The following is a 25,659-nucleotide window of genomic DNA, read 5'->3' as shown; positions in this document are numbered from 1 at the left end:
GATGGCGGATGAGAGAGGGACCAACAAGCAGAATAGCATGTGATTTGGAGGATGTCAGGGCTCATGCCGTGGGGGCCTCATGCTCCCCATCTGTAAATGGTGGCCAGTTGGTGACGGTGCCCTTCTCTGCACAAAGGTTTGTGCGGGAGGGAGGTACCCTATATGCTTGAAGTAGGCAGCTCGTCTCACCCCTTCCCCAACTGCTGTTGTCCAGTTCTTCACACGGCACGTGAGAGCATGGAATTCATGCCATCAGTCTCACAGACCAGGAAACCAAGATGCAAGGAAGAGGAAATGCCTGCAGGTGGTAACGGGCACCATGGCTGGTCTGGAACTGTAGCCCACACATCCTGGTACTCAATGACTGAGCCTCTCCAGGCGCCAGAATCTGGCCCTTTCCCCATCTACTCCCTGACCTCGGAGGGAAGCTCCAGCGTTTTACCCAGTGTGTTCCTGTGGGTTTCCTCGCTGCAGAGGCTGCCAGGTCAGTCTGACTTTGTCGGCATCCATGGCCTGTTCTGGCATCAAGCCACGTCCCATGGACCTTTGGCTCGTCCAGAACAGCAGAGATGAAGCCCTCTTCATCCCTCAGTGCTGGGCACTGGGCAGGCCTGGCTCCACTGGAATCCATCATTGAACTTGATTGATGCCCAACTCCCAGCCTAGGCCAATTAATTCAGAAGGTCCGAGGGTAAAGCCCAGGCACAGGTATTTTTCTTGAAAGCTCTCCAGGTGATTCCAATGTGCAAGCCAGGCTTGAGAACCAACGAGATGGGAGAATAACCGTGTGACCTTGGGGAAGACCATGGGCTGTGAGCTTCAATGTTGCTTCTCCATTATTTTTTCCCATCGTGCTTCATGGTATTAGAGCATTGTGCCTGTCTCTTTCTCCTCAGTGTTCTGTCCTAAAACATGATGCGTATCCCTTTCATCTTTTCTGTTCTGTCCTGTTGAGCTGATCTTTTTATAGTAGTCTTGGTCTCTTTCCTTTTTACTCTGACTTTCATTCATTTATTTATTCGCCCAACATTGAATGAATGCCTGTTACAACAGGCAATGTGCCAGCTGCAGGGGACATAGCAAAGAACAAGGAGGCCAGGTCTCATGGAGTGTATGTTCTACTGGGATTTGCCCTGTCCTATTTTTTTTATTACTAATGCTGTGATATTTGAAAATTGTATTTTTTCTAGACATGCATTGCTGGTCCCTTCTTTATTTTGTCTCTTACTTTTTCATTACTTAATTAAACTCTTCTTATCTTTAGTATATTGATTATAAGAAAATCCGCTGCCCCAGGGAAGCTAAATCTGCTCAGTTACTTGCACTGGACAGTGTTTTGCCCGTGTGTGTGTGTGTACATCCAGGCTTGTGTTTTGTATCCACAGGAACACTGGCATCTAGGTAACATTCAGGTTTGGAGATGCCTAATCCAAGCCTATTTTCCCTTCTGTGGCTGGGAAGGGCTTGGAGAACACAGGCTTGGTTAAACCAGTTGTCTCTGCCTTTGGAGAACATTTAACCAATGAATGAAGATTTGTTGCGGGCCTCATATGTGCAGGACACCGAGCTAGGTGCTCTGGTGGGGAGGGGTGCCAGGGGTGCCAAGACGACAGGAAGAGAAAGGCCCAACTTCTCCCTCAGGAGGCCCACCAGGATCATGCGACTAGTTCCATGCAGGAATGAGTGACACAAGGCCGTCATGGTGAGGGCCAGTAGGTGCTTCAGAAAAGCTGAAACTTGGGGCAGACAATTCTCAGGGCATGACTGGCATACGTGCAGATTATTCTGAAATTGACACCCCTGGTTCCACCCCTCCCACAGTTCTGGTGTGTACCGTTCCTCTTCTAGCCATGGGTCTTTTGTAAAATAGGCACCAGTGGGTACTTGTCCTAAATGACAGGCACACATTCTACCACACTGGCAGAGCTCACCCAGGAGCCAGGGATTAGGTTTTCCTTTGTTGAAAGAAGAGAACAATTTTATTTACTCCTGCTCACAACCATTAAAAAGAATCACAGGCATCACTTCTAGCTCCCAGTACACGGGAATTTGGTGTAGCTGCATCTTTCACCAGAGGGAAAAGCAAATCTGTTTTCTTTTTCTCAAAGTCTAAGGATTTCTTTATGGATCTGATCTACTACTCTCTGAGGTAGTGGTTTTCTTTTTTTTCACTGTGACCCATGTTTAGAAATACATATTGTATCACCACATGTAGTTGAAATGACAGTTTCTCAAAACATTACTTACCCTTACTATATGCAATGCCCTTGGTTATATTATATCCCATTCAATTTTTTAATGGGCTGATCATCCACCAAATTAAATTCATGGGATAATAATGGGTTGTTACCCCCAGTTTGAAGAATACTCTTCTAAGGCCAGTGCCCCTTTAATCCGCAGAGGCCCTGTGGCCCAGGCTCGGTCTAGCCCCGCCTTGTGGATTCTTGGACAACAGCACACTCAGCTTTTTTAGTCACTAAGATGCCTTCTGACCAAGGCATGGACTGCCATCCCTAAAAGATTTGAATTCATAGGCCTGTGCCTTTCCCAAAAGGAACATCTGCTGATTGTTGCTAAAGTCCGAAATGAAGCATCTTACCTTCTCTAGGACATGTCCTCGTAGGACATTTTAGTAGCAAAAATCAGAGAAGCTTATAAGCTTTTGGAGTTTGCCTCTGGCTTTTGACAAGTCCTTTGTCCCTTGTTTTCACAGCTGCTAATAGATCACATAGGTCATCAGTGCTAATTAAGCTAACACATGTAACGAGCACACCACAGAGGATGACAAGAATGCCCAAAAAATGTTATTCCCCCACTGCCTGACAGTTGATGAGAATTCCTTGATGCACTGACAAGACTCAAAGTTTTTTTTATCTAAGAGAGAATTCAGTCTATACTATACAAAAATGCTTCACACAGGTTAAATATGTGTTTAAGTCATTTCTCAATTTTTCTAAATGGAAAAGAGGTGAGAGGTTGGTATGTGTGCCAGTCCAGCTGGGCCATAATGGTCATGCAGAGAAGCAGTAAGAGACGGAAAGGAATACACAGACTGCACAGCCAGGCTATTTCTGCCCATTTCCCATCACGCTTCCCGACCCACCTCCAACTGGCTTATGGGGACCTATGAACACCCGTTCAGTCCAGTAGGTTCAGGGATGCTCCTCAAAGCTGCTGGTGGCCTGGAGCTGAGTGGACTCCTGACATCCTTGTAGCAGGACAGCAGCTTTGGGTCTCTCATTGAGCTTGTGGGCAGTTTGGTGAAGATAGCAAGTGTCAGATGCTCAGAAGCATGTATGTCCAAATGGCCCCTGCAGACACGCCTTGGGTTTACTTCTTCTTCCTTCTCTGCCTTGTGTGCCGCCCTCTGCCAGGCTCCAGGACCAGCTGATGGTCAGCTGGTCAAGTTGTATCAGTGCCTCCACGCTCTTGGTGTGACCTGAGACGTCCGTGCAGCCCTGAGGCTGAGCCTTTGGTACAGCTAAGCCAGTGGTCACCCACAAGCCACATTTTTCTGAGCAGCTGAAAAAGGAAAACAACATCTTAATATCTGGAAGCCAGAAACAAAGGGCCGCCCCCTTAGTCTTCACTTTATACTTAAGAGAACCCAACTATGATTTTAAACATTTGAGAAAAGTGTCAGCAGATCAAGACCTGAGGTTGGGTAATAGAAACCAGCTCCAGACCCCTAGCTAGATCTCAGAAGTCAGGCTCTCAGCCTTGCTGCCATAAGGGTCACCAAAATGCAAGGATGATTTAAATATATTTGTTCTGTTAACCAAAGGCCATTGTTCCTTGATACTTGTGGGAAAAAATGTCAACTTTACCCCCTCAAGCCTATTTTGTCACCCAGGCCTTAAACTCCAGTGCCATCTGCCCAGTTTAGACCCAGCCCAGCATTCTGACTTCGTTTGCCAAAGGAAACTTCTAGTTCTATCAGATGAGTTCCATGGCTCACCCCTCTGGCTAACATCTGTCAGTTCAACATGCAGACGATAAATGTGTGGCACGCACTTCAGCCCAACACTCCTGGCCACCCCTGGCTCTAGGGGCAGGGCTCGGAAAAAACCTGTCTGTGCCATGGAGACTAGGGAACCCAGCGGCACTCCTGAGACACTGTGGGAACACATTGCCCACCAGAGATCTCACATTCGGAGATGGCTGGTTTACAGTTGTTACAAAGTACTTTCACCCCTTTCATGGCTTTTAGTTCCATAGCTTACAGCGGAAAAGCTGGGGCTAACCTAAGGTATGCCCCCCAAGCTCTGATGGCTGTGGCCGACCTGGGATTCCAGCCCAGTGCCAGCAATTTCCAGTCCCCCGACACTAGCAATTTCTGGGCACTCTACATCCTGGAAGGCCATGCGAAGGGGGCTGTGTGGTCCTGGTCTTCTGGTGCCTTTGTCTAGAACATGCTACCCATCTTTGACCCATCTACCTTGAGAAATCGTCTACCTAAATGTTAATATTTATCATTTACAGCTGGCCACTGACCCCTTTCAAAGGTGAAGACAGTAAAATTTATGACAGGCGCCCTATCAGACAACAGAGGAGCATAAAAGCAGGAGGAAGAGTGATAGCCCATCGGTCTGCGGACGTCTGGAGGGTTCCAGCATGGGGCTGCGGCCACGCACTTTCCTCCTGGGGCTGCTGCTGCTTCTGGGGGGAGGTAAGTCTGCCTTTTGCTCAGAGGGCAACCGGTGGGTCAGCCCTGCTGGTGTCCCATGTTGCTTCGGCACAGAGCTTGGGAGAGGAATTTTCATGAGCACGAAATGCACAGGTGAGAACAAGCAGGCTGCAGCGCTGAGCTTAAGTGCCCACAGCTGTGGGGGGCAGGCAGTTCTTAGGACAGTTGAGAAGTGTGGGCGAGCTACAGCCCCGTGGTGGGGAAGCAAGCCATAGGTGTAGGAGTCGCGAAGACCCGGATTCTAATGCTCTGTGCTGTGTGGCCTTGGGCAAGTCCTACCTCCCTGGACCTTGATTCTTAACATGGAAAAATACCACTATGACCACTAATGGTAAGCACATTTTGATCATTACGTGGGCTTTGTTTGTTTTTGCTGAAAGGGCAGAGGAAGGCAGATTTGAGGATGATGAATTCTAAAGGATTGCACCGCGTTCTTTAGCACTACTGACTCTGACTGAAACGAGTGGACTCCCAGCCAGGGCTTTGGATTTCTTCTGAGCTAATGGTTAGAAGACAGTGCCTCTGTCCCTCTTCTCCCAGCCCCTGGCTCTTCCTTCCTCCCTTTGTTCAGAAAGGCGGGATCTTTTAAACCGAAGAAGGCCTTAAAGATGATTTTTTAACTGTCTCCAAATGAGAGGCCCGGGCCCAGAGTCAGAAAGCTCTTGCCCTGGAGCCCCCAGAGGGAGAGGAGGAGGTGGAGACAGAGGCCTGGGCCTGGCTGGGGTCCAAGCGCTACTTCGGCTACCTACCTAGGACATGTCAGTCGCCCTCTCTGAGTCGCTGGGTGGGATGCGAGGCCAGAGAGAATGAGAGTGCCTGCTCTGCTTCCTGCACTGGGTGACTGCATTTCCCTGATTACTCCTGAGGCTTAGGAATCCTTATGTTTATGGACCATTTGAATTCTTTCATGCAGTGACTGTTCTAGTGTGTTTCCCGTTTTTTTCAATGGGTTGTCCTTTCTCCCACTGATTTTTTTTTTTAGTTTTTCATATGGGCTGTGCACTTGCTATTTGTTGGTATAACCAACAAATATCTTCTGAGGCTTGTCTTTCATTCTCTTTATGGAGACTTTAAGTGAACAAACTTCTTAATCTGGGGGGAAGTAAAGGGAGACCAGCCAAATGAGAACAAACGGAGGCATGTATTCCAGGGTTGCTATGGTAAAAGCTGCTATCGTTTGCGTTTGGCAGAGACTCCGAGGCAGGCAGGGGAGTGGGAAAGCTTGGCTGTTGCCAGGGGGACGCTAGCTGCAGGCGGCTAACTAGAAGCCAGGCATCTTAAGTGATTCGTTTGGGAAACATACGTGGCTTTCTCTGGTTGGTCCTGCGTTGGAAGCAGGGACAAAAGTTGGGGAGCTGCTGACATGGGCCAAGTCCTGACTGTTCTAGGCTGATTCCTTGCCTGTCTACTGCAGATGTGTGGGTCACAGTTGTATTGTCATCTATGGTCTGGCCATTGTCTGTTTGTATACTGTCTGTCTGTTTCTAAAGTTTTTTTAATCTTTTCTGGTTTGTGCTCTTTGTGTCTTCTTTAAGAACTTCTCTCTGGCCTCAGGGTCATGAAGATATTATCCTGTATTTCCTTCTAAAAAGTTTATAAATTTGCTTTTCTCACTGGGTCTTTTTAAAGACATCTGGGATTGATTTTGGTGACTACTGTAAGAGGAGAACCCAGTTTTATATGTTTTTTCGTGAAGATACCTGGTTGTCTCAGCACCATTTATTGAAAAGTCAGTTGCTTCCTCACCATTCTGAAGAGGCGCCTCTGTTCATATATAAAGGACTCACATGTGCATGCGTCTGTTTTAAAACTCTGTTTTGCTTTGTTTATCCCATTGTCTACCCCTGTGCCAGTAGCACGTTATCTTAATTCTATAGTTTTGTAGTAAGCTTTATTATTTGTGAGAAACAAGTCTTTCTGTTTTTTCTTCTTCTTTAGAAGTGACTTGGCTTTGAACTTTCATATAAATTTTACTATTTGTCAATTTCTACCCCCCCCCCCCAAAAACAAACCTGTTGGGCTTTTGATAGAAATTGCTTTTAATTCTGTGAATCAAGTAGGGGAAAATAGGTATCTTTACAATATTGAGTCTTCCAAACCATGAGCTTATAATTAGACCTTTAACGCCTCTCAATGCTTTATAGTTTTCTCTGAGGTCTTGCATATGTTTTGTTAAATTTATTCGTAGGTATCTAATACTTTTGGTGTATGATAAATGGAATGTTAAATTGTCATTTTGAAAATGTTATTGGTATATAGAAATAAATTTTTAATTTTGTACCCAATTAAGCTCTTATAAATTTTAGTAAGTTATCCGTATATTCTTTTGAATTTTCTATATACACAATCCTGCCAGTGATGACGGTCTGGTTGCTCTCTTTTCAGCCTGTGTGCCTTTTCTTTCTTTTGCCTCGCTGTGCTGGCTGGTGCCTTCACTGCAACTGTTCAGAGCAGTGATGGTTGGACGCACTCTTGTCTTATTCCCAAATTCAAAAGGAAAGTGTTTTATGTTTCATCAGTAAGTGTGGTGTTTGCTAGAGGCTTTTCTGTAGCTACTCTTTATGAGACTAAGAAAGTTCTATTTTATTACTAATTTGCTAAGCAATTTTTTAAAAAAATCATGAGTGGGTGCTGAATAAATTTTTCTGCACTTATTGAGATGATTGTATGATTTACTCTAATCTGCTAATATGGTGAATTAAGTTAATTGACTTTTTACTATTTTGTTCATTTTTTTCAGTCATTGATTGTTAAATTCACCAAAGACTGCACATTGCATTTACTTGTGCTGCCTCTTTAAACCCTTTTAATCTAGAGTAGTTATTTAGCTTTTTTTTCCCCTTTCTTTCTTTTGTGTGTGTGTGTGTCCTTGAAAAATTGAGGCTGGCTTTTTTTGTGCCCACTGCAATTTGGATTGGTCCAAACTGTTTCTTTGTTGCTAGAATCAGATTAAACTCTTGAAATACAATGTAGATCATGTTGTGTCCTTGATGTGTAACATTCAGTGATACATGTGACATTAGCAAATATTTTCATTGGTGATGTTAAATTTGATAATTTGGTTAAGATGGTGTCTGCCAGATTTCTCCCTTGTAAAGGTACCTCCCCCCATGTGATTTATAAGTTGTCTGTAGGGAGATACTGTGATACGGAGTGACTGTTCTTATACCCAATGGTTTTTTAGAATCCATTGATGATTCTTGGCTGAATTATTACCATGGTGAGTGTAAGATGGTGATTTTTATTTTTATTTTTTTTAAAGAAATTCACGTTCTTTCATTTATTTATTTATTTATTTATTTATTTATTTATTTATTTACGACTGCGTTGAGTCTTCGTCTCTGTGCGAGGGCTTTCTCTAGTTGAGTCTTCGTTTCTGTGCGAGGGCTTTTCTCTAGTTGCGGCAAGTGGGGACCACTCTTCATCGCGGTGCGCGGGCCTCTCACCATTGCGGCCTCTCTTGTTGCGGAGCACAGGCTCCAGATGCGCAGGCTCAGTAATTGTGGCTCACGGGCCCAGTTGCTCCATGGCATGTGGGATCTTCCCAGGCCAGGACTCGAACCCGTGTCCCCTGCATTGGCGGGCAGATTCTCAACCACTGCGCCACCAGGGAAGCCCAAGATGGTGATTTTTAAATGGCTGTCATTCCTCCTACTATTGTTAGTTGGCATTCCTCCATAAAAAAAAATTCTCTTCTCTGCCCCACTCTTTTTAGGTTTTTATCTTTCTAATATAAAATGGACATATGGATTCTTTTATTAATCAGTATATTATAACCCAGTCCTGTCATTACTCATTTTAATGCTCAAGTTATTGGCCAGTGAGAGCCACTTCAAGCTGACTCCTGTTTCCCCATCAATTTTTAAGCACGTTTTAGCTTTATGGAACAAGTTATTCCAGGCTAATCTTCTGTTTTCCCTTCCTCACCATGCAATTAGCAATGTCTTTAAGGTGCCAATTGATAGGGGATTTTATTTAGAAACCAAGATCGAGATGCTAGGGGTGTTCATTGCTTCTGGAGTATCATTGTGTCTAAGCTCTCTCAGTGGACAGAGCCAAGAAATATTGTTTTCTTTTTAATGAGATGAATTTATACAGATGTCTCCTAATTTTAGCTAGAATTAGGCTTTTATCTCCTTCCTCTATTCCGGATTTGTATTGTCCTTATCCCACAGTGTAAGCTGAGGTTACAAAAATATTGATACATTTATTCATTTGCTGAGTCCTACAATACATCCAACACAATATTGGAATTACTGAAATAATAACACCACCACAAGCAAAGTTCGAAATCTTTGTGGTTCTTTTGTCCTTAGAATATGTCCCACACAGGGTATATAATCAAAATACTTTGATCAAAATCACTTGTATTAACTCTTTTTCTTTTATTCTCTCTGTGTGGTTATGTTATGTATTTGACATGTAGTTAAATTTGTCTCTGTTTCTATTCACTTATAAAGTTTCTCCCATTCTTGATTTTACTTTAGTTTTTGAATATATAAAGCATTAACATGGTTCAAAAGTCAAAATTGTGTGAAAAGATATACCTGGAGAAGTGTCATTCCCATCCCTATCCCATCCATCCCATTTCCACCTATCCCTGTAGGTAACCAATTTCATTATTGTCATATCATTTCTATGTTTCTTTTTGCAAATATATATTCTTATATTTTCTTCCTTCTTGCACAAAGGTAATGTACTATAAACGTCTTTTTCATCTTGATTTTTTTTTCACTTAATAATATATCCTGAAATTACATTATATCTGTTCAGAAATATTTTTTATTTTTTTCCAGCTGTAGGATATTCCATTATGTACCATATATATTCAACCAGTCTCCCAATATGCACATTAGATTGTTTCCAGTATCTTGCTACTTTAAGTAATGCTGTCATGAACAATCGTGTACATATGTCTTATTCATGTTTTTGGAGGGAGAGCTTAGGGTAAGTTCCTAGAACTGGGATTTCTGAGTCAAAGGATAAATACACATATAGTTTTGTTAGATATTACCAAATTTCCCCCCAACCATAGGGATTATACCATTTTACATTCCCATTGGCAATATATATGAAAATGCCTACTTCTCCACAGCTTGACAACAGAGTGTATTGTCAGGCCTTAGAATTTTTGCAAATGTCACAGATGAGAAGTAGTATTTTAGTTTTAAATTCTCTGATTGCAAAGGAAGTTGTCTTTTTTTTTTTTTTAAAGACCGTGTGGTCTCAGTTTCCAAAATACAATGAAAAAGGGTAAGTTCCAAAAGCATCAACACTTTTCAAGTCTCATGCTTGCATCATGTTTGATAATGTCCCATTTACCAAAGCAATTCATATGGCCAACCGCAGGTTTAAGGGGTAGAGAAATAGACTTCTCCTCTTGTTGGGAGGAACAGCAATGTTATACTGCAAAGTGACATACATTCAAGGATGGGAGAGATTTGTGGCCATTTTGCAATGTACTTCACCTACGTTCTTTGCTCTTGTTTTCCAGGATTTCATAGCTATTTTTGCATGTTTATTTTTCTTTATGAATTTTAGAAACAATTCGCCTAGCTTTAGAAAAAAAAGGTATTGGTATTTTTATTGGAATTGCCATAAATTTGCAAAATAGAGAGAAATAGGCCACTGTATCTTCTAACCAAGCCAGGCCATATATTGATGTATATGAAGGCTTTTACTTTTTGCTATGTTAATTTTATACTTTCTATCTTCCTAAATTATTTCATTGTTTGAATTAGTTTTATCATTGATTCTCTAGAGTTTTCATGGTTAGTCCCACATTATCAACGAATAAAGATATTTTTCCTTTTTCTGCCTTTACTTCTTTTCTTTTCTGATTGCATTGTCTAATACTCCAATACAATGTTAAATAGCAAGGGTGATAGTGGGGATTCTCACCTTGTTCCTGATCTTAGTAGGAAACAAATTTTCCCTGTTCAGTTAGATGATGGACTTTGGGAATCATACATACATACACATATATGTGTGTTTTTTGTGTTCACATTAAAGATGTATCCAAAAATTTGTGTTTTCTTGAGTGTTTTTATTTTTATCAGGAATGAACATTAAAGTTTGTTGAAGGTCTTTTCAGCATCTATGGAAATAAGTGTATTATTTTTTTCCTTTTAGATTTATTATTATGTTAAATGGTTTGCTAATGTTGAATCATCCATACATTCCTGGAATAAAATCAAGTTGGTCACAGTGTATTTTGTTTTTATATACTGCTGGATTTGGTTTACTAACATTTCCTTAGGATTTTTTTCCCTTATATGTTCATGAATGAGATTGAACTTGAGATATAACTTTCCTTTCTCTCACTACTGTTGGATTTTGATACCAGTGTTATACATTCTCATAAAATAAATTTGGGAGTGTTCCTATTTTTCTCTTTTCTAGAATAGTTTTTAATAATGGAATTATTTTTTTTCCTTTAATTGGTAGTAGAACTCACCAATAAGACCATTTAGGCCTGAAATATTATTTTTTAGTGGGCTTTTGACTACTGACTCATTTTTTTTAATGGTTATAGAATTATTCATATTTATTTCTTCTTAAGTAAGTTTTGGAAAGTTTTATTTTTCACATTTACTTACACACAATTCAGTGGGTCTGCAGTTTGGGATGACTTCAGGGATCTTGTCTCTGTTCCACATAGTGTTGTCTGGGATTGACTTGGAGAGTCTAAAATGCCATATCAGGGGACTTGGTGCTGGGGTGCCTTGGTGCTCCTCCACACAGCCTTTATCTCTACATGAAAAGCCTGGGATTCTTTACCTTGTGACTCAGGTCCAAAAAGAGCAAAATTAGAAGCCACAAGGTCTTTTAATGCCTAGACCCAAGAATAATTTCTGCTGCTTCTGTTGGTAAATGCAAATTTCAAGGCCAGCGTAGATTCAAGGGGAAGGAAATAGACTTCACTTCTTAAGGGGGGAAGAGTGGCAAAAGTCATATTGCAAAATGGCATGCAGGATGGAAGGAAATGCCATGGCCATCTTTGGAAAAACATACAGTCTATGTTGTATATGTGTTTCCTAGTTCATTCATTTTTGTGAGTTAATCTTGCTCAACATTTGTAGTGTATCTTGAATCTGTGGCTTAATAACTTTCATCAGTTTTGAAAATTTCCCAGCTAGTATCTCTCGCAATATTGCTTTTACTCCACTATATCTGTCTTTTCTTTCTGCTGTGCCAATTAAATGTTTGTTTGCTTTTCTCACTTTATGTGCCATGTCTCTTAGCCTGTCTTCCAATTTTACCATCTTGTTGTCTTTCTATACTACATTCTAAGTAATTTATTATAACACATATCCTAGTTTATTCATTCTTTCTGTTGTGTCTAATTTGCTGTTTAACCTGATCATAGAAGATTTGGAAAACTGGTTTTATTTTTCAAATTTAATTTACATTTAGTTCTTTACCAAATTTGCAATGTTACTTTTTAAAATAATTTTGTGTTCCTATAAATATCCTCAAGTTTGTCTTTTATTTATTTATTTATTTAAAAAAAAAATTTTTTTTTTTTTGGCTGCGTTGGGTCTTTGTTGCTATGCATGGGCTTTCTCTAGTTGCGGCGAGCAGGGGCTACTCTTCCGTTGCGGTGCACAGTCTTCTCAGTGCAGTGGCTTCTCTTGTTGTGCAGCATGGGCTCTAGGTGAGCGGGCTTCAGTAGTTGTGGCTCGTGGGCTCTAGAGTGCAGGCTCAGTAGTTGTGGCGCATGGACTTAGTTGCTCTGTGGCATGTGGAATCTTCCCAGACCAGGGCTCAACCCCATGTCCCCTGCATTGGCAGGCGGATTCTTAACCACTGCGCCACCAGGGAAGCCCTAGTTTGTCTTTTATTTTTTAAAACATCATATTTTTATTATTTTTGTCTGATAATTTCAGTCTCCAAAGTTTTTGATCTATTTCTGCTTTGTTTTTTTCTGCTAATACTTGCTCCTGCATACCTTGTTTGTCTATGTGCTTGGTTATTTTTAGTGTGTGATGCTTTGACTCCTTGAAAAGTTATTTGTGAGATTCTTTGAGGCCTAGGATAAAGGCCTAGGATGAAGATGGCCTGTCTTCAGAGACTATATGAACATCATCTGTCAGGCACTTGGGACATTACCATTAAGGATCACTTCAAACTAAATTTGTTTGAAGAATAGCCAAGCCCCATGCTAAGCACTGTACATATATAACAGCTTCCCTTTAAGAGGGATGTACTATTCTCCCCATTTTATAGATGAGAAAACTGAGACTCAGAAGTTGAATAACTTGCCCAAGTTCATTCAGCTAATAAGCACAGGAGCCTGAATTTAGTTCTGAGACTGAGTCCAGAGCCAGGGCCTTTCACCATCTCCCTGCATTACAGCAGAGCCCAAGGGAGGAAAGAACCAAACCAAACCAGGGCTTTTGTTTAAGCTTTAAAATGGGCTCACCAAAACCCATATTAAAACAGATTCCTGCTCTGAAAGTTTTGGTTTAGAAAACTGAAACATCATTGTCTCAAAACTACAATTGGCTAAAGCAAGTTGGCAAGGAAATCCCTGTGCCTAGTAAAATACCATTTTCACTAGAATTTCATTTTCCTGGCATGGGTCAGAAGTTCCCCAGGAGACTGTCATGCTTGTGAATGAAAACTCTTGCCTTGGTAACACACACATGCCAGGCCTGTCGCTGCAAAGCCGAAGGTGGGAACTGGGTGAACTCATTGTGTGAGGAAAGGAATGCCTCTTTCATTATTAGAACAAGTAAAGTTAGTCAACGTTTGTTTCACAAGGGCCTGGAGTCCTTCCTGGAGGATGCCAGCCCAGCCTTCTAGAAATACTCTTTCCAAATAAGAGTAGAAAGCAATCTTGGAGGACTTCTGGTGGCCCACGTCCTTCCAGTTATTGAAGGGGGGTCGGGGGGACTTGCTCAAGTCACCTATCTAGTTGGTGGCAGATGGTGGAACTCTGGTGTCAGACTCTCTCCTCTACATCAGATGCCTGAATCCCCATTCCCAGCCCCCACTTCAGCTCACACACATGCCTCCAAATTCCTGCCCTGAGTAGCGGGCACAGGTATGGGATTTTCTCTGGGGGCTCAGAAGTCCTACTTTCCTGGGATGTCATCTGCACCTTGTAGAGTTTGAGGGCTTTATTGTCAATCATCATTTTCATCAAGTTGCATTTTTGCTACTGTCAGTTAACTGTCTGAGCACCTTCTAAGAACTCAAGTAGGGCTGAGCCTGCCTGGGAGATAATAAACCAAATGTAAGGAACCCTCTGGGGAGAGAGAAGTGATCTGCATAAAAATCACTGGAGAAGAATTAAGTACCAAAATAGGTGTAAGTAGCTGTAATAAAAGCAACAGGATTCAGAGAACTGAGAGATGAATGTGGGCTGGAGAATTTTCACGTGGGAGGTGAAACTCGATTGAGCGCTGGAGGATGAGTGGGCTTAAGATAAAGGCAGAGGAACAGGGAGGGCATGCAAGTAGGGGAAACAACATACCCAAAGGCAAAGTCAGGGCTCAACGTGACGGGTTTGAGGAGCAGGGAGTGGGCCTGTTGGGCTGAAGGGCAGGGCTGGTGTGGGGGAGGTGACGAGTTAGGTAAAGTGAGGTTCTGAAATCCTTAGATAAGAACAGTAGAGATTATTACAGTGTCTTTTTGCTTAAAGAGACTTCTAAAGTGATTTAATCCAAATCTGTTATTTTTACATTTTAAAAACCTAAACCCTATATATAAAATAGATAAACAAGTTCCTACTATATAGCACAGGGAACTATATTCAACATTCTGTAATAAACCATAATGGGAAAGAATATGAAATGGAAAATATATATGTATAACTGAATCATTTTGCTGTACACCAGAAACTAACATAACATTGTAAATCAACTATACTTCAATTTAAAAAAAATTTTTTTTTAACCCAAAAAAACAAAAAACTAAGCCTTACAGAGGTTAAGCGACCAGTTCAAGGTCATGCAGCAAGTCTAGAATTTGGATTTGCTGTATTGGGAAGGGGAAACTATTAAAGGTTCTTCAGCAGAGGAGTGGCCTAATGGAAGTGGTATTTTGGGCAGGATGAGTCTGCTGGCTTCAGACATAAAAAGTCATGCATTGAAAGAGGCAACACACTGGTGAGTCAGAGGCTCACCTGGCTCTTAGAAAGAGGCCCAGCAGGGAGTTTGCTGGGCTCTGGGAAGGCCAAGTGCTTTCCTCCTGAGTTAGGCAGCCATTTCCTCTTGCACTCTTGCATCTCAGGGAGAAGCAGTGGTCCTCGAGCAATGCTCCCTTCTTCAGACCAGAACCTCCCAGTTGTCTCTGGGAGGAGACCTTCCCGATGGGGGAGACATGAGGCCCCCACACAGTTTCCTGGGATCCCCCTCCTGTTGGAGCTCACTAATCTTTGCTTCTGCCCCCATCTGGCTTTGGGGGTCCCTGGTCCCTTTAAATTCTGGCCCCTTGGGGCTGAGGCAAAGTTGGAGCAGAGTGATGGTGGAGGAGGGGTCAGGGCTCTGACCTGCCACTGCCCAGGACCACTTGTTCATCTTTACCATGGGACTCTCTTCTTTGGGTTGTTCCTTCCTGGCTGTGGCCCTGCCTCAAGTGTCCCCATGAGGAGATTAAGGAAAATACAATCTAAAAGGGAAGCAGTCCTTGTCTGAGGTCATATAATGAGCCAAGGGCCAAACGTCAAGCCAGCTTTGAATGTGCTCTCTCCTGTTAGGACTGCTCCTTAGAACCATCTTCCCTCTCCTGGGGCACAAGATGTTTGAGGGTGAGTGTTGGGTGGGCATCAGAGATGGAGACGGGAGGGTGCGTTGGTCTCTGTCCAGGATGGAATTTGTAATAAGTGTCTCCCCGGGGTCATCAGCACAGGACATGGGTATTTAAAGAATGGTGGTTTGGGACTTCCCAACCCAAATTATCTCTAATTTTTAAATAATCTCATCAGACTAAAGGTTGTGTCTACCCAAAAGTTGTAAGAGTGTTAATTCTAAATCGTTTTTTGGCATTCCTGCTGTTAAATCTATTTAGATTGACTGCTGGGTAAGGTAAGGGCAGCTGAAAATACCTTTCTTGTAGACACGGCAAAGGAACAAATTTCCGTATGTTGGCAACTCGGGCTATAGAACAACACATGCAAAAAACCTTTTTATAATTGCCTTTTAAAACATTTTTATTTTATATTGGACTATAGTCCATTTATGATGTTGTTAGTTTCAGGTGTACAGCAAAGTGATTCAGTTATACATATACATATCTTTATTCTTTTTCAGATTCTTTTCCCATTTAGGTTATTACAGAATATTGAGCAGAGTTCCCTGTGCTATACAGTAGATCCTTGTTGGTTATCTGTTTTATGTATAGTCGTGTGTATATATTAATCCCAACCTCCCCATTCCCCACCTTTCCCCTTTGGTAACCGTAAGTTTAACAGACTTTGGTCCCAAGGAAAGCAGGCCAGACTAGGTTAAGGAGAGCTGAGCTCCACACACAGCCTTCGATAACTTGCTGAGTGGTCTTTGGCAAGTTTGCTAACCTCTCTGGGTCTCAGTTTGCTGAGGTATTAAACGAGATGATCTCAAAGTTCAGCCCACCGCAGCCATTGTAGAATTCTAAGACAGAGGTCAGTCTAGCTACCCCAGAAAGGTTCTCTGGCCCTTGGGCTGCCCTCACCGACTGCGGCACGTGGGTGCCCAAGCACCCCGATAGCATCCTGTGCTCCTCAGAGCACTGTTGGTATAGGAGCAGCAACCTTGCCTGACCCGGGCGGTGCCTGCCCACAGGTCGAAAACAGCATCCCACAGGCCCTAAGTGTGAATGGGGATAAGATGCTGCACAGGGCGACCGGCAAAGCCCAGAAGACCTGCTTACAGCCCAGGACAGCACAGAAGACAAACCCTGGCTGACTTGGACCCTCCCCTTCCCAGCTTACCCAGGTAGCTCACCGGTTAGTGGATGGCAGTGCTGGTGCGAGGCCTGACCCTGCCCTTGCTGGTGTGGTTTGTGTGAGCTGGTGAAAGTTACCTAGCCTCTCTAGAGCCTGTCAATCCTGTCTCTACTTACCCTTTAGGGCTGCTGTGAGGACATTGCACTTTTTCAAAGAGCCCCCAGATTTAATGTACACTGAAGAGTGGCCTTAATTCCGCATGTGTTGGCCTTGACTGTCCTTCCCACTGCCCAGGGCATATGCCTCCCATTCATCCAGGGAGACAAGTCCTCCCTTGCAAGTGTGTGGCCTCTCCTATTCACACAGTGCTTTCCTGTTCTCACAAGAAGCCCGTGAAGAAGCCAGGGAAGCCAGTCTCATCCCCATTTTATAGATGGGGAAGTCAAGGTCCAGAGAGATTGATGCTTGATCAAGGTTACAACATGGCCATCTTTCTTCAAGGCAGGGATGGAGGTGGAAAATTGTGCTCTAGACACAGTATAAGTAAAAAATAATAACAAAAAAATAAAGGAAATCTACTAATTAAGAGAGCATGAGTTGTTTTAGTTTTGCTTTTGAAATCACACTCCCTACCCCTGGCCAGCTGTTGGGCTGACAAGCTTTGGGTTTCCTTGAAGAGTCAGGGCTGTTAACCTCAGAAGCACACAAACATCACTCAAAGGGCTTTGAAAATCTGCTGGGGTCTAGCACACCAAGGCCCCCCACCCCCAGGCCAATCCAATCTGAATCTCAGTGTTGGGGGCTGGACAGCAGGCAGTGGGTTGAGAAGCAGCGGTTCAGAGGGGCCTCCCGGAGGAGAACCATGTGTGACTTTGCCTTGCCAAGGCCTAATACTATGATGGCCCTTTGTCGGCTCCAGGACTCCAGTGGTCACAGCTCTGTCCAGCTTGGAAGACTGATCTCAGCCAAACCTGTTCCTCAGAGTGTGCACACACATTCTGTTTCCTGCCTACCAGGGTGGAAAAGTACTTGTCTTTTTCCCTTATTGACCATACTGAGGTGGTAGTTTTTCAGGGAGCTCTAAGCCCTTCATAGATCCATGAGCTTGAGGCTAAAACAACCTTCCAAATGGGAAAATTCCCTTGGGATTCCATGATTGGGGTCCAGTGGTCCAGTCAGGCCACAAGTGCTTTGACAATTTCTCCCACAATACCTCGGGGTGCTATGGGAAAGACAAGAATTTTTCTTCCATTTACTGGTGGGAAGCAGAATGGGAAGCAGAGTGGGAAGCCCTGGAGTGAGGGCCCAGGAGTCAGTGGGGATAGGACCCAGGGGTCCTAAGTCTCCATCCGGGTCCTCAGGTCTAGACACTTAGATTCCAGGTACAGCCTCTTTGCGACGCCCCAGGGCAGTTATCAGGGATGATTTAGATCATCAGGGTAAACACGAACTCTCTAGTTATATAAGGAAATCCCAGAATATTGAGACTGGAAGTATCTGAAAAATGGTCTGTGCTTAATCATCTCTCTTATACTGATTATAATAATCATAGCTACCAGTTACTGAACCTTCAGCACAAGTCAGATACCATGCTGATATCATGTTTACATGTGATTAATCCTTACAGCAACTCCACAAGGCAGGTGTTATCAACCTCACCTTATAGGTGAGGAAACGGAGGCATGGAGAGATTGACTAGACCAAGGGTGTCCAAGCTCCTAACACCTGCCTGGTGTATGTACCACATGCCCACCATGGTCCCCACCCGCTGCCTGGACCAAGTGCCCTGGGCGGCCCCATTCTTTTTTTTTTTTTTTTTTTAACATCTTTATTGGCGTATAATTGCTTTACAATGGTGTGTTAGTTTCTGCTTTATAACAAAGTGAATCAGCTATACATATACATATATCCCCATATCTCTTCCTTCTTGTATCTCCCTCCCTCCCACCCTCCCTATCCCACCCCTCTAGGTGGTCACAGAGCACTGAGCTGATCTCCCTGTGCTATGCGGCTGCAGTCTTATTCAGGTAGCTCTAGCTATTCTACCAAGGGACAACCTGTCTCCACTGGTCCAGTCCTGGTTTGGGGGCCACATGGAACAAGGCCATCCCCCTTGGTATCCAGACCTTTCAGACACTGAAGGAAGTTCTCATGCAGCCCCCTAAGCTTCTCTTTTCTGTTCTGCCCAAGTGTGCTTAAAAATGATATCTGACTCTCTGTGCTTCAATGTGTCGTACCTGTTCTATGATCTTTTCTCCTCCTTTCTTGTCTTCTTTGGATTAAACATTTCTATTGTTTCAGTTCCCCCACAGTATCCTGCCCAATATTAGCTTGCTGATTATACATTTTTGTTATTTTGGTATTTGATTATAACATGCATCCTTGTTATATTAAAGTCTAATATAAATGAGTACTTTAATCACTCCCCAGATAAAGAAAAACCTTACAACAGTGTAACTCCATTTAACTCCATTCACATCTGCCCACAGCAATACGTTACATATATTTTAAACTCCACACTATTATTTTTTATTTTTTGTATTGGAGTTGGCAAACATTTTTCCTGTAAAGGGCCAAACAGTAAATATTTGGTTTTGTGAATCATGTATGGTCTCTACCACATATTCTTCTTTGTTTTATAACCCTTTAAAAATGTAAATATCATTCTTATCAAGTGAGCCATACAAAAATAGGCTGTGGGCAGATTTAACCTATGAGCCATAGTTTGCTGGCTTCTGTTTTATACAGGCAATATTATTTTGGATTTGCCTACATGTTTACTTTCTGTACTTCATCTCTTCTTACATTACCATGCTTGCATGTGGGGTCATCTTCCTTGTAGCATTTTGAATATGTCATTCCACTGCCTTCTGGCCTCCACCGTTTCCGATAAGTTGACTGTTAATCGTAATGTTGGTCTCCTATGCATGAAAAGCTGTTTTTCTTCTGCTGTTTGGCTTTTTTTTTTTTTTTACCTTGGCTTTAAACTACACCTGGACACATCAATTATTACAGTTGATGTGTCTAGGTAAAATTGTGTTTTTCTTACCTAAAGTGGTTGTTTTGTTTGTTTGCTTTTGTTTTTATCCCTGCTTCTTTGATCTGTGACTCAATATTTTTCACCAAATGTGGGAAATTTTCAGCCATTATCTCTTCAAATCTTTTTTCTGGCTCTTTCTCTCTCTGCTTCTTCTGGGACTCATTACCTGTATGTTTTGTATGCTTGACGGTATCCACAGACCTCTGAGGCTCTATTTTTGTTTCTTCAATCTCTTTTCCTCTGTATTTTTCAGAAATGTACTTTCTATTGATCTATCTTTAAGTTTACAGATTCTTTTTTCTGCCATCTCAAGTCTGTTGCTGAGCCCATCTAGTAAATCTTTCAGTTATTTTATTTTTCATCTCTGGAATTTTCTTTTTATAGCTTCTATTTGTTGAGTCTTTAACCTTCACATTTTTCTTTAATTCTTTGAACATAGTTTCATTAATTCTTTGAACTTATATGTAATAGCTACTTTGAAGACCTTGCCTGGAAAACCCAACATCTGGGCCCACTCAGAACACGTTTTCATTGGCTTCTTTTTTTTCTGGAGTATGGGTCTCACTTTTCAATTTCATGGTACATCTAGTAACTTTTGGTTGAAAACTGGACATGTCTGATAAAATTTAACAATTTTGCATATTCCATTTCTGAGGGTTGTTGGTTCATTTTTCAGTAACCTGCCTGGAACTAAACTGTGGAATCTGTTTCCCTACAGTGGACAGCCACTGATGTCTTTGCTCAGTGTTTTATTTCTTTTTTTTTTTTTTAACCTGGCATCCTAGGAGTCACCCCTGAGTCTGCATGGTTTAGTGATCAGTGATTTGGACAGAGGTGGTGTCCAAAGACCTTGAATTTGTAAGGCTCTGTTTATCAGTCTGTGTGTAGGGTGGGGAATGAACACAAAGTTGCAGACAATTCTCAAGTTTTTCTTCACTTTAATTTTACGTGGGGCTCTTTCAGGTCTTCCCAGCACACACACGGACTCCCAGCCAACCAGGAATATGTGAGGTGTATCTCTGCCCTTCCCTTTTCCTCCTTCTCATTCCTGGATCGCCCCACTGAATATCCCATTGGTTTACTCCTCACCCCAACTGGGAAAAAAACATCAGGCTAACAAAGCTGCAGATATTATCCCTTTATTTCCACATTATTCCACCACTTTTCACTGTCTATTGTCTGTTGGGATTTTTTTCTCTCTCTTGGTTTCTGTTTATTTGGTATTATCTCCTGGTAATTTTTTTTTTTTTTATTGAAAGCCAGGCATTGTGTATGAAAAATTAGATAACTGTATGTTCCAGATGGTGCTGTCTTCTTCCATAAAGGCTTTACTTTGGGCAAGCATTTAGGTAGGGGCAGATCACCCTCATCTAATACTGGGAATCGAACTGACTCAAAGCTGGGCTTCAGTCTTTTTGGAGGCTGGTCTATTTCCACTTTATCCATCTTCCAAGGGTCTAGCTCTTTGAAGTCCCAAATAAAAGACTGGGACATTCACCAGGGCACCTCCTCCTTGATGGGCACTGGACTCCAATGTTTCCCCCCAGCTCCGTGGACAGTCTGAAGCTCTGCCCAGCATATTAGCCACTTAGCTGCTGATTTCTGTTGCCCATGATTTGGCAAGTGTTTCAAGGGTAAAAACAGCATCAAATGTTGGACTCACTCTCTCTACTGTCCTTTTCTCTGGCTCTTTACTCCTCAAGTTCTTGCTGCCTTTATGACTCTCAACAGATGGGCACACATGCGTGCACACACACACACACACACACACACACACACACAAAATGGGGAAATGCATGATTTAATGTCTGCAGAGGAAAAAAATTAGGCCCAGAAGATTCCATGATGTTTTCAGGGAAAGATGTAGGGATCTATCTCTTGTCTTCAAAAACAAGCTCTTCTGAGCCTCTTTAAAACCTTTTAGATTTAGAGTCAGCAGATAGGGTCTCTCAACCCAGCCCCAGCTCTCTAAAGAAAAATTTTAACTTTCATTGCTATAAATTATACTAATAACGACATCTGTCTCTCTGGATTATTTTTTTTCTTTTCTAAATGCCCTTGTTGTTTATCCATTCCATATATAATAGTTTGCATCTGCTAACCCCAACCTCCCACTCCATTCCTCCCCAACCCCGCCCCCTTGGCAACCACAGGTCGGTTCTCTATGTCCGTGAGTCTGTTTCTGTTTCGTAGATAGGTTCATTTGTGTCATATTCTAGATTCCACATGTAAGTGATATCATATGGTATTTGTCTTTCTCTCTCTGACTTACTTCACTTAGTATGATAATCTCTAGTTGTATCCATGTTGCTGCAAATGACATTATTTCATTCTTCTTTCTGTAGTTCTTTTAAGTGGTAGTTTAGGTTGTTTATTTGAGATTTTTCATGTTTTTTGAGGAAGGCCTGTTCTGCTATGAACTTCCCTCTAAGAACTGCTTTTGCTGTATCCCATAGATTTTGTAAGATTGTGTCTCTGGATTGATAATGAAACAACTTCTTTCATCAAAATTAACAGATTTCAATATACACTTTGTGCAGGCACTGGGCTAGATCTTCTGCTTATATTATTCAATTTTTAAAAATTTATAAATTATAGAGTACAAGTATATCCATGATCATAAACTTTTTTTTTTTTAAAGAAAACTGCTATTTTCAACAGAGACCAAAGGCTTTCTTTGAGGAACAATTTTTTTATTTCTCAGGCGTGAAGCCTGGAGGACCAGGAGATGTACTGAGTGGGACATTTCTCAAAGACCAGGGGAGAGTCGCTCTAGCACCTGTGTTCCCCAACTTGTGAAGGTGCTGGCAAAGGCCAATGAGGAGCTGTGGCAGCAGCAACCAGCCTGGTAATCTAGAGATGGATCCCAGGCTCCCAGCGGGGATGCCCAGGGCTAAGGGATATTGCTGATCACCAGAGATGTGATCTTCCCATTTCACCTTGATGACCTCTTTTCAATAGCGTCTAGATCAGGGGGGTGGGATGAATTGGGAGATTGGGAATGACACATATACACTATTGATACTATGTATAAAATAGATAACTAATGAGAACCTACTGTATAGCTCAGGGAACTCTACTCAGTGCTCTGTGGTGACCTAAATGGGAAGGAAATCCAAAAAAGAGGGGATATATGTATATGTATAGCTGATTCACTTTGCTGTACAGTAGAAACTAACACAACATTGTAAAGCAACTATACTCCAATAAAAATTAATTATAAACAAAAATAGTGTCTAGATCAGACATTGGTTCACAAACAATGGCCCATGGGCCAAATCCAGCCTTCTGCTGCTTTCTGTATGACCTGTGAGCCAAGAATGATTTTTACATTTTTAGATCGATTTTTTTTTTCACGTGGACATCTAGTTATTACAGCATCATTCGTTGAAAAGACTGTCTTTTCTCAATTGTGCTGCCTTTGCACTCTTGTCAAAGAGCAGTTGACTCTATTTATGTGGGTCTGTGTCTGGGCACTCGCTCTTGTTCCATGGGTCTGTTTGTCTGTTCTTCTGCCAGTATCATCCTGTAGCTTTATAGTAACTTTTGAATTTGGGCAGTGTCAGTCCTCCGACTTTGTTCTTCTCCTTTGATATTCTGTTAGCTATTCTGGGTCTTTTGCCTCTCCATATAAACTTTAATATCAGTTTGTTGATATCCAAAAAGGTTTTTACATTTTTAAATGGTTGAGAAAAATAAAAAGAAAGGTATTTAATGGTACATGAGAATTATATGAAATTCAAATGTCTCTATAATTTGTCTACATGTTATCTACGGTGGCTTTCACAGTACAACAGCAGAGCTGAGTATTTGTGACAGAGACTGTATAGTCTGCAAAATCTGAAATATTGACTATATTGAAGAAGTTTGCTGAGCCCTGGTCTAAATCTTAGGCTGTGACTTACACTCAGTTTGGTTCTGAGCATGGCCCATGGGGCCAGACTGCCCATTTTCAAATCCTTCCATCACCAAGTGTTCACTGTGTCACCTTTAAAATGTCACTTACCCTTTCTGGGCCTGTTTCTTAACTGTAAAGTGGGGATGATAGCATTTATCTCATAGAGTTGTTGTGAGGAGTAAATGAATTATTTCACGTAAGTGCTTAGAACAGTGCCTGGCACCTAGAAGCTGCATGTAAGTGTTGACTACCATATACATTTTTATCCTGGCTTAAAAACAATGTTACCAAAATGGTCTCAAATCTCTGCCCTGCGAATTCACCTACCCCACTACTCCCAGAGTGATGATCATCTTAAAACACACCCTAACAGTCATCTCTTCAAAGACTGGTCTGGCTTCCTGTTGCCTGTGGAACAACCTGGCATTCACAGCTCCACAGCCCAGCTGCCATCTGTCTGTGCAGCCTCATCTACCCTGCCCTGCCCTGCCCTCCCCTCCCCTCCAGTTATGAACCCTTTGCTCCAGCCCTTCCAAGCACTCCGTGTTTGTCCACACCTCAACACCTTCCCATCATGCGGTTCTTTCTGCACAGAAGCATTTCTTCCGGGAATTTCAAAAGGGTCACTGAGATCTGGGGGCAGGATACAACCAACATTCCTGTTACGAGCTCCGAAGTGGAAATCAGTGCCTGATCTCACCGTGGGCGTGAAATGGAAATATACTCTTGTTCCTCATGAAACTGCAGATAAATTCTTTTCAGGGTCAAAAAGTAAAGCTGCAAAAGAAGGGTGGGGTGGAAAAGAAATCAAGCCCTCTCCCCCAAGTCAGGTCTCCCTTCAGCCTTGTCTGATGCTGTCTGGGGGTTCTTGCATGACATGCCCTTACAAGGAGGGGGCGCTCTGGGCAGAGAACTGCGTGGGGAGAAGCCAGAGGAAGCAAGGGAGCCAGACCTCGGATTACATATCAGTATAAATGTTTCTTGAAGGTGTTGAAGTAAGCATCAAGATTATGTAACAGTGTGAAAAAAAGCTCATGCTACAACATTAAAGGGAGCTTGTAGGATACAACATTGCATCCACATTGATTACAACTGAATAAAAAGTGTGACTGACCAGGAACCTGATGGTGGACAGGCGGGTGTGAGCATATGAAACCACTCTTGGGCTCTAGGGGTAGTGGCACTGTGGGTGATTGTCTTGGTTCCTTTATTTAAAAATGAGTGCTGTTATTGTACACTACACTATTATTTCTGTAGCTAAAAGTTTGATTGTAGGTTTGATGGGAAAACTCATTAGCTTATAAAATGAGTCTCTCATTGTACATATATTATATTTTTAAAAAGTAAAATAAAATTAAAAGTTTTAAAAGACTGGCCCAAAGTAAGCTGGGACAAGGGCAATGTCTTAGCAGCTCTCCACCTGCCTTTTCGTCCTCTCTGCCTCACAGTGAGTAAGCCCACTGGAGACAGCCCCTGTCCAGCCACTGTGTATAGTTATGGCTAAGCTCCTAAGCTCACATCACCTTCAGACTGTTCCCGGATGTCCTCTGCCTTCCCTCATTTGTCCTGGATCCCCAAACAACAGCAGCTATTTGTCCAACATTACTCTCCCGGAGAGTTCTGCCCTTCGCTAAGGAACCAATAAAGGCATCTGTGGTAATGTGCCCATGAATGATATAGGGTTATTGCTGACCCCTCCCAGGTAGCACTTTTGCTTTTCATCCTGGGGATTCTGATTAATAGGCTGCATTAATGGAAGCACAGTGTCCCAAACAATGGAGGTGATAGTTGGAGGAATGGAACCTGGACTTTCCTAACACAAGGGACGTTGCTGAGCAGGGCACATAGGTCGGGCAGGGAGGAAGGGCACGAAAGCTGCAAATCTGGGTGGGAGTTAATTTCCAGCTAAATAACCTGAACTGTTTTTGCTTTCTTTTAGGAACTACCCAGGCCCATACCTCCCCTGGAGAGAACACACTGGAAGAGCAGCTATGGCCAGAGGTCAGGGCTTTGTCCTCACGGGAGGGGGAGTGAGTTCCCTTCTAGAGGGTGAATCTAAGTCTTGATGCAAGTTGGCAGGTTCCCTCCCTGAGGCCTTGAGGGAATGGGCTAGATGAGTGGCTTCTCCGGGGACAGCCGGGCTGCCTGACAGAGCATAACCG

At 42.6% G+C, this 25,659-nt stretch overlaps 1 protein-coding gene across 1 annotated transcript in view; it reads left to right on the top strand.

Moving 5' to 3' along the window:
- Positions 1-4,614: 4,614 nt before the first annotated feature.
- The window catches only part of PLB1 (phospholipase B1), a 125,169-nt gene continuing 104,124 nt past the window's right edge, over positions 4,615-25,659 (top strand). The window contains exons 1-2 of the mRNA XM_007191426.2: positions 4,615-4,669; positions 25,437-25,498. Of these exons, the coding sequence (XP_007191488.2) occupies positions 4,615-4,669; positions 25,437-25,498 (117 nt within the window). The remainder of the gene's footprint in view (positions 4,670-25,436; positions 25,499-25,659) is intronic.

This window comes from Balaenoptera acutorostrata, chromosome 12 (assembly GCF_949987535.1).
Source record: "Balaenoptera acutorostrata chromosome 12, mBalAcu1.1, whole genome shotgun sequence".
Classification (NCBI taxonomy): Eukaryota; Metazoa; Chordata; class Mammalia; order Artiodactyla; family Balaenopteridae; genus Balaenoptera; species Balaenoptera acutorostrata.
The sequence above is the reverse complement of the archived record's forward strand: the minus strand, read 5'-3'. Positions and strand labels throughout refer to the sequence as shown.